Here is a 19,900-nt window from a genome sequence, read left to right on the forward strand (position 1 = left end):
AAAATAACCAATTTAGACACAATGAAAATGTGTAAAACAAAATAGTAAATATCAGTGGTGTCTGCTGAAGATTGGCATTTAAAAGTGCTTTATGGAACTGATTTGGCTTCTTCTGCCACTGATAGACAATGCAGTCTGATTTAGAACCAACACTATCACTAAAATGAAGCCAAATGTGGCTCTTCCTGTGTTGCCGTTTTTTATTTAGAGTACTTTCTTTAAGGGTCCCAAACTATATTTACTTGAGGGGCCTCTGGAGCTAAAAAAAAAATGCACATTTTTACCTCACATTTTTTGTCCAGCCTTTTTGAAGTTTTTGTAGTAGTATAAAAGGGCTACTTGGGTTCAATCTTACTGTAGACCAGTGTTTTCCAGTTATTTGCTGTAAAGCTTATTGGCTTTGCATAGGTGCCGAGCATGCTATGATTTACTTTTTAAAGCAATTCAACATTATGTACATCATTAATCTCAAGTCTTGGTCTTCAAGTAGCAAAAAAAGGTTGGCAGTCAAAATCCACAAATTATACCATTTTCTTTGTGGCAACTTTGCTCCTTTAGCTGGTCTGGAACGGCAATAACAGCCTTCAATGGTCTGTTGCATCCTTGTTTGCACTAGCTTTAGCTAGGTAAGGCTTTGCTTTGTTGCTAGCTTCATATAACCCATAAAAATGATTGCTACTGCAAATTGAAAAATACGATTGAGAAATCCAATGAGTAAAGTATGATTGAAGTCTAAACTTGAACGAAAAGTATACTACAGTGGTGCCTCTTTAAACAAGCACCTCCAGAGACTTTTGTATTACAAGTTTTTTTTAACAAAAATCTGTCCCGCTATTCGTTCACAAGCAGTCCCAGAGCCTAACACAAAAGACCGCTCAACACTTGTGACTGCTCCCCGCCAGCATCGGCTGCACGTGCAAAATCCTACCGCCCCCCAAAAAGGAAAATGTGTGTACGTTCTTTTAGTTACAGTAGCTTTGATTTTAAGTGAACAGTAATTGCTTTTCGTATCATCAACAATCTCTCAATCTCATAACTTTCAACATCTGCCAATTGTTCCCTTTATTAAAGATTGAAAATCTACCAATACGTTTTTATTGATTTCATATTGGGGAAAATTTGCTAGCACAATGCTTGAACAAATTAAGTCCATAAGAAGAGGTACCACTGTATAATATTAAAGGCTGTAAGAATACTGCATCAACTGAACTGTCTCACTTTTCATTTTTTTGGACTTCCTTTTCAGTCGGATTGAGTGGGTGTGGCTTCACTGGAGTGAGTATTTGAAGGCCCACGAGGAGTTTATGTTGTGGCTAAGGAGGCAGCAGCTTGACTTTGACAATGGTGTAGAGTGGCAACTTGGATTGAAGGAAAAATTGTGGCAAGTGGATCAACAGAGAGTGGTGGTGAGTGATGTTCACGGCCAGGCAGCTTTACTACAGAGGTTGCTGGACGAAGCTGATGTGCTGCACAACAGAACCCAAGACCCTAGTGTAGAGTCTCAGGCCCAAGAGGAACTGCAGCTGGCCTACAATGATATCAGAAACAAGGTTGAGGTAAGATGTCATTGTGTTCTATTAACTAAAGGTATTCTTTAAATTTCAAACTATTAGGAGGTTATGCACTAAGACCGATATACTGTGGCTCTCACTGTAAAGGTTGCACCACCGAAGTGCTACATGAATGACATTTGTTAACTACCTGACCCGTTTTAAGGACCAACTTTGAATGAATGAATGAATGAATGAATGAATGAAAACTTTATTTCGAACATAAAAATAAAAACAGGACAAAAACAATGAATCAACAACGAACTTTGTACTTGTTTATACAGTTTACATGGCAATGTGAATAAAAATGTTTCATTTTTTTCTACTATTGAAACAAATCTAGGAAAAGTCATAACATTTAAAGTTAAATGAAATATGATTAAGGCGATTTTTTTGTTTTTTTTTAACAACATAGTAGTGGGTAAATGTGAACATGTGCCTTACAGTACAATCCGGTATGACTTGTATGCGGACCAAATTGGAAATGCGTTAACATTTTTGTGCAATTATTAATCACTCGATAAATGTTATCACTGACCACATTTGCATAATAATGGTGGCAACAGGGATCGAACTGAATAGCAATGGTTAGAGCTCCAAATATTAACCATCAGACCATTAGAAACAAGGCTGGTTGTTCATGTTTGTATAACATTGAATGCAATGGGCATCGAACCAGGGGTTGTCAACCCAAAATTTTGAAAAGGGCAATATTGGACGTAAAAAGACAAAAATGTCGAGAGCCGCAAAAAAATTGAAACCCTTATAATAGAGCAACACATGCTGTACGTATCTATATTAGCTATATACAGGACTGTCTCAGAAAATTAGAATATTGTGATAAAGTTCTTTATTTTCTGTAATGCAATTAAAAAAACAAAAATGTCATACATTCTGGATTCATTACACATCAACTGAACTATTTCAAGCCTTTTATTATTTGAATATTGCTGATTTTGGCTTACAGCTAAAAAAAACTCAAAAATCCTATCTCAAAATATTAGAATACTTCCTCAGACCAAGTAAAAAAACAATTTTCTAACAGCAAAACTAAATCAAACATTTGAAAATGTCCATTGATGCACTCAGTACTTGGTTGGGAATCCTTTTGCACGGATTACTGCATCAATCCGGCGTGGCATGGAGGCAATCAGCCTGTGGCATTGCTGAGGTGTTATTGATGCCCAGGATGCTTCGATAGCGGCCTTCAGCTCATTTGCATTTGTGGGTCTGGTGTCTTTCATCTTCTTCTTAACTATACCCCACAAATTCTCGATGGGGTTCAGGTCAGGGGAATTAGCAGGCCAATCAAGGACAGTGATGCCATGGTCAGTGCACCAGTTACTGGTGGTTTTGGCACTGTGGGCAGGTGCCAGATCATGCTGGAAAATGAAATCCTCATCTCCATAGAGCTTTTCAGCAGATGGAAGCATGTAGTGCTCTAAAATCTCTTGGTACACAGTTGCATTTACTCTGGACTCGATGAAACACAGTGGACCAACACCAGCAGCTGACATGGCTCCCCAAACCATTGCTGACTGTGGGAACTTCACACTGGATTTCAAGCAACTTGGATTTTGCTCCTCTCCAGCCTTTCTCCAGACTCTGGCGCCTTGACTTCCAAATGAAATGCAAAACTTGCTTTCGTCTGAAAAGAGGACTTTGGACCACTCTGCAACTGTCCAGTGCTTCTTCTCCATAGCCCAAGTCAGACGCTTCTTCCGTTGTCTTGAGTTCAGAAGTGGCTTGACCATGGGAATACGGCTATTGTAGCCCATTTCCCGGACACGTCTGTGAACTGTGGCTTTTGATACCTGGACTCCAGCTTCAGCCCACTGTCTTTGAAGCTCCCCCAAATTCTGGAAGCGGCTCTTCTTCACAATTTTGTTAAGGCTGCGGTCATCTCGGTTGTGCAGTGTTTCCGGCCACATTTTTCCCTTCCAACAGACTTTTTGTGGATATGCTTTGAAACTGCACTCTGTGAACAGCCTGCTCTTTGAGAAATTTATTTTTGTGTCTTACCCTCCTGATGGAGGGTATCAATGATGGTCCTCTGGACAGCAGTCAGATCAGCAGTCTTCCCCATACTTGTGATTTAGTTTACTGAACCAAGCTGAGTGTTTTTAAGGCTCAGGAAACCCTCGCAAGGTGTTTCGAGTTAATTAGATGATTCAGGTGATTAGTTGAATAGCCTACTTGTATACTTTTTCATGATATTCTAATATTTTGAGATAGGATTTTTGAGTTTTCTTAAGCTGTAAGCCAAATTCAGCAATATTAAAATAATAAAAGGCTTGAAATAGTTCAGTTGATGTGTAATGAATCCAGAATGTATGACATTTTTGTTTTTTTAATTGCATTACAGAAAATAAAGAACTTTATCACAATATTTTAATTTTCTGAGACAGTCCTGTATTAGCCTACTGTCAAAATTACTGAGTTTGTCAACCATTTTTCGGCCCTTCACTTTCCCATTTTGGAAATTATTGTATTTGACTTTCTGTCTCATATTGGTTTTGTGATCGAACTCTTAAAATACATGTTTCAATACGTTGAAGAATTACTCATTCATGTTGTCACCATTTGTGAACGCTTATTTATGCTTTTTTTATTTCCCAAAATTTGCACACAAAAAACTTACGGTGGTAGTGAAGTTTAAAGATCCAATCCACTTCTTAAATCGAAGGTTACGAATATAACTACGGTTCTATAAGTCCCGTACCCGCCAGAAGCGGAGCTACAAGCACTGAATGTTACCTTTGCGCATACTGTGCATGCGCAAAGTTAGTCACTCCATCATACCTGTGTCATCAAGAATCTCTTTAAATTCCCGTCTCATCAGAGGTACGCCTCGTTCAGAATCTTCTCGCGAGAACACGTGGATTCCCAATGGCACGATGCTCTGGCGGTCATACTGGACTCAGGAAGCATAGTTACATTCATAACTTTCGTTCTATTTTGTCACTATCGACTGCCAGAGGCACTGTAACAAGCACTGAAGGACTAATACCAGCGGAGTCACGAGGAACCCCAAAAACAAACTGCAATGATAAACCTCGGCTGGACCAAAGACGATGCCAAGTTTTGTTGGTTAGGCCACATCAACGCCGCAGAACCTGGCGTAAGTGGAACGCAACACCCGAGAGGCGGCTGCACAGATGTCCTCCAGAGACACGTTCCCCAAGGCGGCCCAGGAAGTGGCAATGGCCCCGGTAGAATGGCGGCATACCCCTGAAGGCAGGAACAGCCACAGACAGCATAATATAGGCAACAGTCCCCGCAAACCAGCAGGACATGTGCCACTCAGTCCAAACAAATTCCAGACAAGTCGTCATAACGGACAAAAGTAGACGGATGATTGATTGTTGTTGCAACTATGTTCCAGCGCAACCCACGCTCAAGGCACAAGAACCTCACCCAGGAAGCCCCAAACACCCCCTGCCCCGAACTGTTAGAACTTAACTTCACTTTTGTTCTCCCCAAAATGTTGTTTATTTGATGATGTTTCAAGCCTGATTATATCTAGTAACGTCTTTTACATGAGATTGGTGGTGGCATAGAAAAACACATACTGTACATATATCTTGTTTCATCTGATTATACTGTGTTTGCACGGTATTTGCAAAACATCTGAGCAAAAATGTCTGTCCTTTAGGAACGTCTGTCGCTGCTTCAGAGCATAGCTGAGGAACACCAAACATACCATGGCAGTGTGAAGCGGTTTCAGTCTTGGTTGCTGTTAACAACCAAAAAGCTGACAGATCTTATGGAAAAGGAAGACACGTCAGAGAGCAAACTTCAAGAATTAAAAGTAAGTCTGGAATGACTTGCAGTATGTCACAAAAGTGAGGGCACCCCTTACATTTCTGCAGAGACTTCATCATAATGTTTAATTGAACAACACTGAAAAACATCACTTTGACTCAATGATAGGTGGTATGTGTAAAGCAGTGTACATTTACTGTATTTTTCCCCTCAAAACACTCAAAGTATAGCCATTAGTAGCTAAACCCCTGGTAACAAAAAGTTCCTGAAGTTCAATATTTTGTGGGGCCACCATGATTCTGCAGAACCACTTTAACTCTCCTGGCCAGGGATTTCACCAGGGCCTCACAAATTGCCATTAGAACAACATGACTGAGCTGGGCGATATTCGAGATCTTGTGCTTCTCTACCCTCTGCTTGAGGATGCCCCAAAGATGTTCTATTGGATTTAGATCTGAAGACATGCTTGGCCAGTCTATCCCCTCTAGCCTTAGCCCCTTTAGAAAAGCTTTGGTCATCTTAGAAGTGTATTTGGGGTCATTGTCAGGCTGGAACATTGCCAGTTTTTGGAGAGAGGGGATAATTCTCTGCTCCAGTATTTCACAGTAAATGCTTGAGTTTGTGTTTCCCTTCATGAAATGAAACTCCAATTCCGGTTGCACACATTACTTTAGGCACGACACAAACATGTTTGTCCTCCTCACCTGGTTGCCGCCACACATGTTTTACACCATCTAAGCCAAATAAATTCATCTATGTGTCATCAGACCTGAGGATATCTTTCCAGTAAGCCATGGCCTCTGTTTAAATACTTCCTTTCATTGAGTCAAATCAATGTTTCTTCAGTGATGTTCTATTAAACATTATAACAAAATCTCTGCAGATATGTGAAGGGTGTACTTACTTTTGTGTCTAAATGTATTTCCAGTAAAATTCAACGTAATATTGAATATACTACAATTTTATATAGAATCATGATTTAGATGTTAAGTTTGTTCTGAAATGTCATTAAGATTATTCACCAAAAAAACGTGACGTAGCGCCTTCTATGGTCAATACTCTGCCCCATGGTGTCAGCTCACTTTTTTTTCAACTGAAAATATACATAAAAGTAAATTTTTCTCAAAAAATTCAAACAGAATGAAGGTTTAAACCATGTGGATGAAGTCACGCTTCACATTCGTATTAGGAAGGTTTTACTCAACAAAAAGCAGTTCTAAAAATAGTGAGTGGCCAGTTTTCAGTCATATAATGTGAATCAAGTCCCAATTTCTGGTATAGAATATTTTTAATTGAATTGTATTGTAACTGATGTGACTTTATTGCCCCGTGTTAACACACATTTATCCATCCTTTTTTAAGGCCCTTGATGACATCGTAGCCAGTGAGGAAAAAACGCTGCAACATATTGAGGGTGTAGCTGAAGCTGTCAGTGCAAAGACCTGTCCCCCTGGAGCAAAGTTGGTAGTAGAAGAGGCTGAAGAGCTCAGGCTCGGTTGGCAAAGACTAAGACAAGGACTGTGTGAGGTCTTGGAATGTCTAGAATCCACCCCTTTTACCCATGTTAAGCATGTGTCAAACTGCCAGCAACTGGAGGAGGACATAGGAGGACTGAGGTTACGATTTCAAGGGGTAAGCCAAAAACTGGAGAATTGTGACGTTGGAGATGGTGCCGATTGCAATGAAGAGCTGATGATGGACCAGCGGAAAACATATATGGTGAGTTTTTGTTGGCTAATGCTCACAAATGTTGTTGTAGTTAATATTGGAGTACATATTTAAACTCTGAACATTTGCCATAAATTCCCAACTACAAGCCATTAAACACTTTAACACTGCAGCTTTAAATACGAAGCTACTTTTATTTGTGGCGGCACAGAGAAAAACGGAGAACATATTGTTTTCCACAATGCATGGGCTCGAAATACAAAACACTGCAATAATGCCTGGAAACCTTTGATACCCTTCAAGAGAAATTTGTCCATGTTTGTGCCAACATTATTCCTACAAGACGTAACAGGAGCAAAATGCAAAGTTTGACGGTACTTTATTCAGGTTCTGCAACATATTCAGAATATTTTTAACTTTTTCACCCACAAATCAAGGCCTCAAATTATGCATGTTAATTGAACTATTAACAGGGCCGGTTATCTATCAAAAACGCTACACTTGTCTTGTATTATCGGCGTCAATGTCAGGTCGCTGAAGTTTCCTTAAATTGCTGAGGAACGATGACAAGCGAATGCAATCTGGTCCATTACCACAGCAATTGACAATGACAACAACACAATAACACATGTCTGTGCTGCAATCTGGCACCATTCTCCACAGTATGGTTGCCCTGGCGCTGTCTAGAAATACAAAGCTCACTTTTTACAACCCTAATGTTTTCTTTTGGCACAGCAGTAAACAATGCCGTGAAAAAGGAATTTGCCCCTTACTGATTTCTGTGTTTTTTGCATATTTATCATTCACAAATATTTCACATCAAAAAATCAATTTTAATATCACACAGAGACAACGCATTGAAACACAATATACAGTTTTTAAATGTTAATTACATTTATTAAGGAACAAAAAGTCAAATTTTATCTGGCTTTGTGTGAAAAAGTAATTGCCCCCTGAACCTAATAACAAGTTGGGCCACCTGTGGTAGCGCCAACAGAAATTAAACATTTATGATTATTGGTAATGAGTCCGTCACAACACTATGAATGATTTTTGGCACACTCTTCTTTGCAAAATGTTTACAAATAGCCATATTGGAGAGTTTCTTAACATGAACTGCCTGTTTAAGGTCACGCAACAGCATGTCAATTGAATTTAAATCCAGACTTCGACTTAGCCACTTCAAACCAGACCATCACACTGCCACCATCATGCCTTACTGTTGGCATCATGTTCATCATTTTTGCAAGTGTCTTTCTTATTATATATAGTCTAGTCATGAACACTGACCTTAACTGAGGCCACTGAGGCCTGCAGCTCTTTGGATGTTTTTCGAAGTTCCTTTGTAACCTCCCCCTGTCGTCACGTTCTTGGAGTAATTTTAGTTGGTCGACCATTCTTAAGAAGGTTTGCCATTATTCCCTGTTTTCTCCATTTGTGGATAACGGTTCTGACAGTGGTCCGCTGGAGGCCTACTGACTTGAAAATTGGCTTTGTGACGTTCTCCGAACTGATAGATTTCAATCTATTTTTTTTATTTTTTATTTTTTTTATTTTCAAATTTCTTTGGATTGTGGCATGTTAATTGTGTTCTTGATTTTGTAGCCTACCTCACTTTGTCCAATAGATTTGATTTAAGTGATTTCTTTGCCACCACCTGTGTTGAACAATCAATTTTGGGTGTGGCCTGAAAAATTGAACTCAGCTTTCCTAGAACTGTGGTTATCCACAGTTACTTTGTAATTCAACAAGGGGGGCAATTCCTTTTTTAAAACGGACAATGCAGTTTTTTAAAAAAACTCGTTTTTCCTTGGGTTGTGTCTGTGTGATATTAATATGTGTTTCCGAAACCTTTATGAGTGATAAATATGCAAAAAAAAAACCAGAATTGAGGAAGGGGGAAATACTTTTTCACGGCACTGAACATCATATTCATAAACTTTTGTGTGGGTCTATGTAGCTCAGCTTTTAGCAGATCAATATTGAAATCCCCACATACATAAATATCCTTAGGGGGTGTTGTTTGCAAACATATTATCAATAAAAACTTCCATATCAACACCTAGTGCTCTGTAGATTCACAATACAAGCACATTTGTTTTCTTTTTCAAAAAGATCGCAACTTTAACACATTCAATCATAATTGTTAGTGTGAGTCATATAAAGGCCACCCCTGCCACTTGACTTACAACTTTTATTCAAACATTTGAGAATGAGTTCTCCTTTTTCTATCATTTAGCCAGTTCTATGACAAAGCAGCTATCAAAATTTGTATCCCACCTTATTACATTTTCTTGTAAGTGTTTGCATATAAACTGCAACAATTTATATGACTAATAGACACATCTAATGAATTTAATATATGATTAGTTCTTGATTAATCCTTCAGTTCTTGCACTGCTATAATTTTATTTTTTTGCTCTGCATTCAATTTTGGGAGTTGACTTTAATGTTTACAGATGGATGAAGTTGAATATAAGTCCAAGAGGGCAGAGTTTGAGTCCTGGCTGCACAGGGAGAATGATCTGCTTCTCCGGATACTTGGCAGCAAGAACGCACCACTCACGGGCAAAGAACTTAAGATGCAACAGGACAACTTGAATGTGAGTTTTAAAGTAAACTGAAAAAAAGGGTTTGGGTCTTTTTCATTTGCAGGATTTTTTTGTGCGAGTATATATGTGTATGTATTGACCCTTAGCACACATATGACCTAACCACTGGGACACCATATCAGACGTCAGTAAACTTTAGTAAACAGTGGGTGAGGCCAGTAAACTGTAGACAAAAAAATAACAAAAGCTATACTATTCAACACCGTTGGCAATGACTGGTCAAACAAATATTGTGCAGCTGTCTGATAAGGTGGCTCACTTTTTCGAAAGCACAAAGAGCGCTAATGAAAGAAACTGAGGATAACATTATCACGGCTAGCTACCAACCCATACGGTCTTCCTCTTGACATATTAACACATCTAACAGAATGGTCGGGATGACCAAATTCAGTCCACACAAATCTCGACCACCATATTGTAAATGAAGTATTCTTTTAGATCGCTGATCTAAAGGCTTATAAACTTTCCTGTCAACTCTTACAAAAAAATGTACATGATGGAAAATTGTCAGTCAATGTAACCTCTGAAGACACAGAAATATACAGGGTTTGTACAAGTGATTACTCAAATGATTGGATTTGAATGTGTTTTCAAGATTTTGCAAGTGCTTGGACTTCGGGTGTGGTGATTGTAAATGCTTGAAATTGTTGCCATGTTTCTCTGCAGTCGATTGAAAGTTTGCATGTTTATCAGTTCGTAGCTGGTTGAGTTACGGGTATGTGTCTCTCACTGACGCAACTCATTACTGCAAAGTTAAGACGCTAAAGTTATCTGTGTATGCTCAAGTGTTTTATCCAGGGTGCCATCACATCTCAAATCACTGTAACCGAAAGCTGCTCAAATTGTTTCAAATTTTTATTTTAGCTACAGGAGCTACATTGAGAGCACTTGGCGTGACTCGTCATGGCAAATTCCCACTCCCCTGCACAATCTTACCCCACTTCACGCGAACGCGCACTCGTTTTTTTTGTGTTTAAAATTGTTTCATAAACACATTATACATACTACGTTCCTGACATTTGTTCTGTTGGAAAGGTAGCATTGAGTTGCATAGGAAAAAAAGAGTGCACAGTCAACATTAGGGGAGTGAGATTCTTCTGCAGGCGGGTCGAAGTAAGCCACAACACTCCTATCTATTTAACATAAAATTGATCGGGAATACATTAAATTTACAGTGGGACCTCGCTACTTCGTGGTTCCACGTTCGCGGGTTCAGAGCTTCGCAGGTCTTAAAAATAATAATAATAAAATAAAATGATTAAAATATATATATATATATATATATATATATATATATATTTTAAGCATTTTTGAAGGGGCTTTGCTACTTCGCAGATTTTCACTTTTCATGGGTCGTTTTGGTCCCCATTTTACGGGTCTAAAAAATAATAATAGTAAAATAAAATTTTAAAAATTAAAAAAATAAATAAATAAATATATATATATATATATATATATATATATATTATTATTATTATTATTATTATTATTATTTATTTTTTGAAGGGCTGCTGCTACTTCGTGGATTTTCACTTTTCGCGGGTGGTTTTGGTCCCCATTAAGCGCGATAACCGAGGTCCCACTGTACCTTGTAAAAGATGCTTGCTGCAAATCCTGGTATAATTTGAGGGCTCACCAATGCCAGATCCATTACCCATGAAACGGCTGACCCAGAGCTACAGCTTTCAGAAGCCGCTACATTTGTGACTCTTGTACTTTAATCATCACAGAAACCTGGCTCAATTTGAGGATCCTTGATTCTAGCATGCATGAGCTTTTTACACTGAAGGAGCCCTCAAATTTCATTGTACAATTGTATAGTAACTAGCAGCATGGCGGCGCAGTGGTTAACGCGTGTGCGGCACACTTCTTAGGTCATGAGGTCAAACCTTCCTGGCTGGAGTTTGCATGTTCTCCCCGTGCTTGCGTGGGTTTCCTCCCACATTCCCAAAAACATGCATGTCAGGTTAATTGGCCGGTTCAAATTGTCCCTAGGTGTGACTGAGCGAGTGAGTTGTCTGTCTCTGTATCCTGCGACTGGCTGGCAACCAGTTCATGGTGTCCCCTGCCCGCTGCCCGAAGATAGCTGGGATGGGCACCAGCACCCCTGCGACCCTACTGAGGATAAGCGGTGCAGATAATGAATGAATGAATGAATTGTATTGTAACAATAAAGACCGTTCCTTCAACTGCAACTCTGTGTTTTGTTGTTATTTGTAGATCTATAGTTGTCAATTTGTTACAGTCGTACAGATTATACTTTACTGATCTAATAGCTTACATTTTTCCTTTGTTGGTTTTGATTATAGTGGGAGCTTTTTGGAACGCAACACCCACGAAAAACGAGGGATTACTGTATACTGAAATGAAACTTGTGTCATCTTGATTTTGTTTAAAATGTGGACCATTATGTTAAAACAAAAATAAAACGCACTGCTTGCTGTATAATTCCAGCACATTGTTTGACTTTTCTAACACAGGCCTTAAAATCGAATGTGACATGGGGTCAGGAGCGGTTCCAGCTTTTGCTTCAGGGGAGTAATGGCTCATGTCCAGTCATAGACCCAAATCTGGAAGACCTGCGTTATCGCTGGATGCTGTACAAGTCCAAGTTAAAAGATGTAGGTGTCTATCAGACGAAACTCAATTTGAAGGTTAGTTGCCATCCTATGTACTGTCATTTTACCTGTACTTTAGGCTTATCGATATGGAAAGAAACTCATGAGTCATGATATTTAAAATTTATCTTGATTTTTTTTTTCAAGCATGCTCTTTTGATTTACTAATTTTCGAAAATTGTCTATATGAAAACAAAGAAATGGCCCTATTGTTTTTCTTTCCCCCTCTGTAACCACATATATGGATGAACAATTAAATAATGACATCAAAATCAACAATTAATTGAAACAATTGAGAAACCTGGCTTGACAGGACAAAATATATCTTGGTCCTGTCCCCTTTACAGTCTTAACAAGAGGTGGGCAACCCGGTCCTCGAGGACCATGTTGCCCATTTCTAGTCTTAACACTAAAATGCATTCAGGAAACCAAATAAGAATGAGGGCATTAGATGAAAAAGATGCATCATATATCATCATCATTGTTCTGCAACTTTTTTGTGATTTTTTTTGTTGCTGCTACATTTTATTGCACTCCCTTCCACTATTGTTACAATGCACATTTTTTTCATTGAACTATTATAACTTGGGCCAGTTTCGGTGTCCATGCGTTTTAGTGAAATCAACGCTGCGATAGGACCGAATCAGTCTCAAAGTGTCCAGTCGCATCAAAGACAGCCTCTGAGCTGGTCATCTATAATTTTTCTCAGCCGTTGAGAGCACACATATGACATCAACAAACGTTACTCCAATGAGCTTGATGACCAGCAGATAGACATATTCTGCGTCTTCAATATCTAGTGGCACCAAGCAAAGTCTATGCAAATATTGCAGTGAGTTCAGGACGTAGGCAGGATAAAATGTTTTTGTTGGACAATCCCTTTCATTCTTATCAATTCTTCCGGTAGCAAATATTCTATCAATTGCAATGACTGCCAAATGGATTATTTCCATTGTCAGAAGTTTAGGAATGATAGAAAATTAGGGGACGGATCGAGCGTCTTTGAACCAATTCTCTGTTCTGAACATGTGGCCCGACTTTGCCCAATAGCATGGCTCTTTACATATGTCAATAAAAAAAAATCAAGAATACTTTGCCAACTAGCTTGACTTATCATCTACTGCAATTTCAGTCCCATAACATGGAAAATAAAGATACTGTACATTACTTTTCCTTTAAAAGCCTTTCCATGAAAATGTTTAAACAATTGTTCTTTTGTTTCTGCAAAACTGTTGCTTGTTGTAGAATGAGTTGAGTCGACTTCCCTGTCATATAAAAGCCAAATGATGTCTCATCAAAGTCAATAGATTCCGCTGAACATAACCAAGTGGGAAGTAATATGTTGTACAGTTGACTTTCACAATGTGTTGAGTAAAAATGCTTAGGTTTAAAAGTCCTTCAAATTTTTGCCAGGAAAATCCAGTGCATGGTAAAAATATGACTTGATGAACAAGATGTTAATAAATTAATTTTCTTTTTCAGAAGGCCAATGTCAAACAGGATAAGCCTGCAAGTGGAGAATCGGTGTACAAGGTAACATCAAATTAATACACTTATGTCACAAAAGTGAGTACACCCCTCACGTTTCTGCAGAGATTTAATTAGAATGTTTAATAGCACAACCCTGAAGAAACCTCGCTTTGACACGAGGAGGGAAGTCTGTGTAAAGCTTACATAGCAGTACAATTTGTTTTTCCCCAAACACACTCAAAATGTATCTATCAATAGCTAAACCCCTGGTAACAAAATTGAGTACACCCCTAAATAAACCAAAAAAGCACTGCTCGTCATTTTCCCTCCAAAATTCCTTGTGACTTGTTACTGTTACTAGGTATTAGGTGTGAATAGTAAGCAGGTGTTTTCCATTTGTAGCACAGCTCTCACACTCTTGATACTGGTCATTGAAACTCCCAAAATGGCACACCGTGGCAAGGAACTATAAGGAGACCTTGAAAAAAAAATTGTGACACTATGTAAGGCTAGTCAAAGCTACAAGAGGACTGCCAATACCCTGATGTTGAGCTGCGGTAGTGACCAAGCTCCTCGAGCGTTTGAAAAAAAAAAAAAAATGCACTCACAACAGGGCTCGTAATGGACATGCAAATAATCTGAGGGAACGTGCACAGCGTAATATCTAAATACTATCTAAGAAAGATAAGCGTAGGAGTGCTGTCAGCATTGCTGCAGAGATATAAGAGGTGGGGTGGTCAGCCGCAGACAATACGCCGCAAACTTCATCAAGTTGGTCTGTTGCCCCAGAAAGAAGCCTCTTGTGAAAGCTATCGATAAGAAAGACCACCAAAAGTTTGCAGAGGATATGTAAATACTGGATAAGTTAATTTATTTGACTCTGATGGTGAGAAGCATGTGTGGCAGCAACAAATTTAGGAAAGATGTTTGTGCCAACAGTCAAGCAGGCTGGTGGAATTGTCATGGTACGGGCTGATCAGTGCAACTGGAGTTGGTGAGTTTAATTTCATGTGAAAAGTGAACTCAAGCATTTACAGGTACTGTGACTTACTAGAGCAGAGAAAGACCCCCACTTTTCGGAAACTGGGTCGCAGGGTGGTGTTCCAGCATGACAATGACCCCAAACACACCTCTAAGATGACTACAGCTTTTCTTAAAGGGTAAAGGTGAATGACTGGCCAAGCATTTCTCCAGATCTAAACTCAATACATCTTTGTGGCATCCTCAAGTGGAAGGTGGAGAGGCACAAGATCTTCAATATCCCCCAAATCTGTCATGTTGTCATGGAGGATGGTAAGAGCATCCTAGTGGCAATTTGTGAGGCTTTGGTTGAAATCCATGGTCAGGAGGATTAAGGCAGTTCTCCAAAATCATGGTGGTCTCATAATATATTGACACTTGAGGAGTTTTCACTTTAGGTTGCACTTATTTTTGTTACCAGAGGTTTAGCTACTAATGGCTATATATTGAGTGGGAAAATAAGTTTACACCGCTATAGAGGAGTTACACAGACTGCATATAATTGTGTTGCGGCACAGTTCTGAGGTCATGAGATTGAACTTTCCTGTGTGGAGTTTGCATGTTCTCCCTGTGCTTGTGTGTGTTTCCTCAGGCACTCTGGTTTTCTCCCACATTCCAAAAACATGCATGTCAGATTAACTGGCCGGTCCAAATTGTCCTTAGGTGTGAATGAGCAAATGAGTTGTCTGTCTCCATGTTCCCTGCGACTGGGTGGCAACCAGTTCAGGGTGTCCCCTGCCCACTGACCGAAGATGGCTGAGATGGGCTCCAGCACCCCTGCGACCCTACTGAGGATAAGCGGTGCAGATGATGGATGGATGGATGTTTCTTCAATGATGTTCAAATAAACAATATAATGAAATCTCTGCAGAAATGTGAGGGGTGTACTCACTTTTGTGACAGACTGTACATATATACCATGACAAAGCAGTGACTTTAAAGCCTATGCTTATATGCGTGATAGAACACTAAATTGTTGGTTTCCAAAACCAATTTTTTTTTAGGAGCAGCATAAAGCAATGAAGGCTCTGACTGTAGCTTTGGTTTGTTTTGTTTTCATGCTGTTTTTTTTTTTCCTTGCTTTCATAAAGGTTTCAGATTAGAGGATGTTGTAATGGTGGTCTTCACAGCCCAGTTACAGGAAGTAACTGACTGTAAGCAAATCAGAATACTGAACACAACGCATAATGAATATCTGCAAAGTACCGAAACTGCAAAAAGTAAACTGCTATAGCAATCGATTATTGTACAGAAAACTGGAAGCACTGACGCCTTAATTATTAAGGCTTAATATTTCTTGGCTTGTGCAGTCTTTAAACGCGTTACAGTACTAGTTACCGAAATAAGTAAAAGTAAGGCGTAACCACATTATCTATTCTTTTTTCCTTTTTTACCTCTGCATTGCAAAAAGCTGAGCAAAAATATAAGAACATTGGTACATCATATTTTAGCACTCATTTTGGGTTTCATGACTCAATACAGTGACATCTACTGGTCCCTATAATTAAGTGCAGCCCATGATAATTTGGATGAATGATTACTGGTTGATTTTATCTTATTTAATTTTAATGCTTACATAAAGTCATATTGTCTTCCATGCCGATTTTTGCTGATCTAATTGCAGAAAACGGGGTTGCTGCAACGGATCTGCAGGCTTGCTCTTCCCTTGTGGCTTCTCCTCCTGGCATTTTTGCTCCTGCTCTTTTTCCTGCCACTCTTGGACAAAGGCGACAGCTGCTCAATCTCCAACAATTTTGCCAGGTCTTTCAGTGTGATGTTGCGCTACTCTGGACCACCACCCACTTAGCCTTAAGCCTCGGCAGCAAAATAAACAGCTTTTATCGATAACCATAACGCACAAATGGGTTCCATTGTAAAAGGTTTTGTAAATGCCATTTTCTTTCATCGTGTCCCTTGCAAAACAATGTTCGATGGCCATATTTTCACATTTGTTCAAAATGGATAAGTCACAGCTTTGGAAACTGCTAGGAATGGTTAATCCTTAATCCCAATTTCTTAAACATGCAAAATGAGAGGAAAAAGTACATGTTTTTTTTTTTGCATGGAATCTATACATATTTAATCGACATATTCCGATTATTTTCCATAGTTATGCATTTTGAAGACAGCGTGTTTTGTCCTTGTCATCCTGAGCTGTGATGTCGGAGGAACACCATCACTTGAGCAAGCCGGTCGCCGGTTTGTTTTACGTGTTAATTGGTCGAAGAAGTTACAAGTGTTCTAAGTTGGGTGATTGTGCTTTTCTAAGAAATACAATTTATAACGGGAAAAATTTTAGTCTTTGACAGAACCTATTTCACCCTAGAGTATACACTACATGGTAATAACATATCAATGTTTGATATTTTTTAGAACTGGATATCATACCTGTAGCTCTTCGCACTAATTATTAACAAAAAAAATAGCTCTCCATATCAAAAAGGTTGGCGACCCCTTCTCAAGTCTATGGCAACTACCATTAACTGACATTGGATGACACTTTATGATTTCCACATCCACTTTCACACTGTGTTGTGACGGCATGTCGGAAGAAAGAATAAAACCCTTGAATTTTGAGTATTTATTTCCAAAAGACAAAAAAAAAAACCAACGTTCAAATGGTAGAATATGGCCCAGAGTTGTCATATGCCTCAATGTTAATGTTAAAGATTTACATAACGTATTCAAGATTGTCTATTGTCTTTAACATGAAATGCCAATGAAATTTTCTCGTATGCAATTACGTCAAGCAATCAAGTGCTCTTTTTAATCTCATTTATTCTTGTATGCAATTGTTTTTTGTCCGAAAAGCATGACGATAAAATTGAATGTGTTTTCTTAGTCAACTATGGTGTGTCCTTTGTATTTACATATAAGAAACCATTTGTATTCTGTACATATGAACATAAAAAGAACATTATTAAAATATTAACATGCCTGTAAATGAGAAGTGTTGTTGATCACTCATTTTACCCAGTTCATCAAGATCTGCGCGAAGCAACGCCCACCGTAGCTACGGTATCCACGTATCACAAGCGGAGCAAATAAGGCGGCCGAAACAACAGCGAGCGACTATTTGATATTCCCGATAGCATATCCGCATCATTTCTTCCGGATTATGCAAATTTATCTCAAAAATCAGTAGAAAAGGGTCTCAATTATATGCAGAGTTCTCTTCATGGCATCAAGGTGTCCAAAGACGATAACCTCGTAAGTGTGGACGGAAAATGTCAGCGATTTATGAGGAAGTCAGAAGCCCAGTAGCAACTACACATAGAAATCGATTCAGATTTGTGAGAGATTGGTATATAGATGGTATATAATGACATATGGAAATTACATCACAGGTTTCATAAATTTGATATACTGGATTACAAATTGCACATCCTATTTATCCCATAATTTACAAGATTTAATTTAAGTATGAAACGCCACCACCGCTTGTATTCGTTTTTGTCATATGCTATCATGCGCGCAGTGATCTACTCAAAGAAAGTGTAAGTAAAGTGGCTGCAGTAACTTACAAACTTCACACCGGTAAATGTAGACTGTATTGGTTAGTTACCGTGAATATTTATCTAGTTACTACAAAAAATATACAATAAAGTTATTTGTTAATTTTAAACAAATTGGACAGTGTCATTTATACTTATTAAATACTGGTATCCACCGTGTGTGGCGATCTCAGACTACGAAGTGACCAACGTCACATTGGACAAAAGTCTACGACAAGAAGCTCACAGTACCATATTCTCTCATTGACAGCTAACCGGCCCAAGCGGAATAAAAATACTTACTGTAGAATAAATAACTTAGTTTCGGTTCCCATTGCTCCAATGCACGTTGAGTTGATCGTGAAGCCGCTCTCGTGCCTTTATCCATTTCAAACATTTCTCCAAATTATTTTTGGGCTGAGGAAAAGGGACAAACCTCATTCTTACCAATTGTACTGGATAACCCTGATCTACATTACAAGTGCCCCAGACACATCGTCCTACTATTTTGACAGAAAACACTGTACGAGCATGTGGATCACATGTGCATGTTTATTTGTATAGCCCTTATCACAAAGAGTCTCAAAGGGCTGCATTGAGCAAAGACTATTGCAAACTATTATTACAGACTATTATGACACAATCCCCTCATCTAAAACCTACATGAGGGCAAATTATACACATATTATTAACATAAAGTATAGGTTATTCATATGCTATAGAGTAGAAGTGTGTTTTAAGCTTAGATTTAAACATTTCCACTCAGGTTGCAGATCGAATCTCAGGGGGAAGAGCATTCCACAGCACTGGGGCCCGGATAGAGAACGCTTTCGAACCTGCGGATCTCTTCTTGGCTTTTGGGATCACTAGTAGACCAGCGTTTTCAGAGCGAAGGCTCCGGACCGGAACATAGGGGGGAATTAAATCTGAAAGACTCTAGGGGGCAAGTCCATGCTTGATTTTGTATAATACCAACAGAACCTTAAAATCACATCTTAAGCTAACAGGGAGCCGATGCATGTTAGCTAAAATCGGGGTAATGTGGTCAAACTTTCTTGTCTTAGTTAAAAGCCTCGCTGCAGCATTTTGTACCAGCTGAAGGCTCTTGATTTTGGACTTCGGGAGACCGGAGAGTAGTGCATTACAGTAATCGAGACAGGAAGTAAAAAACGCGTGAATTATAATCTCGCATGTGACTGAGACAGCATAGGACAAATTTTAGCAATGTTGCGAAGATGGAAGAAAGCTGTTCTAGTAATATTCAAGTCAAGTCATTTTTATTTGTATAGCCCTAAATCACGAAGAGTCTCAAAGGGCTTCACAGATTATTACACTATATTGCACAGACTATTTTTCAGAATATTATTATACATTCCCCTGCTCTGGAGCCGACGAGAAGAGTAGGTTATTCGTATGCTATAGAGTAGAAGTGAGTTTTAAGCTTAGATTTAAACATTTCCACTGAGGTTGCAGATCGGATCTCAGGGGAAAGAGCATTCCACAGCACCGGTGCCCGGATGGAGAACACTCTCGAACCAGCAGAACACTTCTTTGCTCTTGGGATCACCAGAAGACCGGCACTCTCAGAACGTAGGCTTCGGACCGGGACATAGGGGGAAATCAGATCTGAAAGAAAAGAGGGAGCAAGTCCATGTATGATTTTGTATAATACTAAGAGAACCTTGAAATCACATCTAAGGCTA

The 19,900-nt window shown here is 39.0% G+C and overlaps 1 protein-coding gene across 2 annotated transcripts in view; it reads left to right on the forward strand.

Moving 5' to 3' along the window:
• Window positions 1-17,641, forward strand: part of LOC148351491 (nesprin-3-like) — a 28,061-nt gene extending 10,420 nt beyond the window's left edge. The window contains exons 5-11 of one of the 2 annotated variants that reach the window (XM_088355193.1): window positions 1,247-1,556; window positions 5,206-5,361; window positions 6,678-7,034; window positions 9,443-9,586; window positions 12,076-12,249; window positions 13,696-13,746; window positions 16,328-17,641. In XM_088355193.1, the coding sequence (XP_088211319.1) occupies window positions 1,247-1,556; window positions 5,206-5,361; window positions 6,678-7,034; window positions 9,443-9,586; window positions 12,076-12,249; window positions 13,696-13,746; window positions 16,328-16,510 (1,375 nt within the window). In that variant the 3' untranslated portion in view covers window positions 16,511-17,641. The remainder of the gene's footprint in view (window positions 1-1,246; window positions 1,557-5,205; window positions 5,362-6,677; window positions 7,035-9,442; window positions 9,587-12,075; window positions 12,250-13,695; window positions 13,747-16,327) is intronic. The other variant, XM_088355194.1, reaches the window with a different exon arrangement.
• The last annotated feature ends 2,259 nt before the right edge of the window (window positions 17,642-19,900 follow it).

Source organism: Urocampus carinirostris, chromosome 15 (assembly GCF_059441175.1).
Source record: "Urocampus carinirostris isolate Australia breed hairy pipefish chromosome 15, RoL_Ucar_1.0, whole genome shotgun sequence".
NCBI classification, from domain to species: domain Eukaryota; kingdom Metazoa; phylum Chordata; class Actinopteri; order Syngnathiformes; family Syngnathidae; genus Urocampus; species Urocampus carinirostris.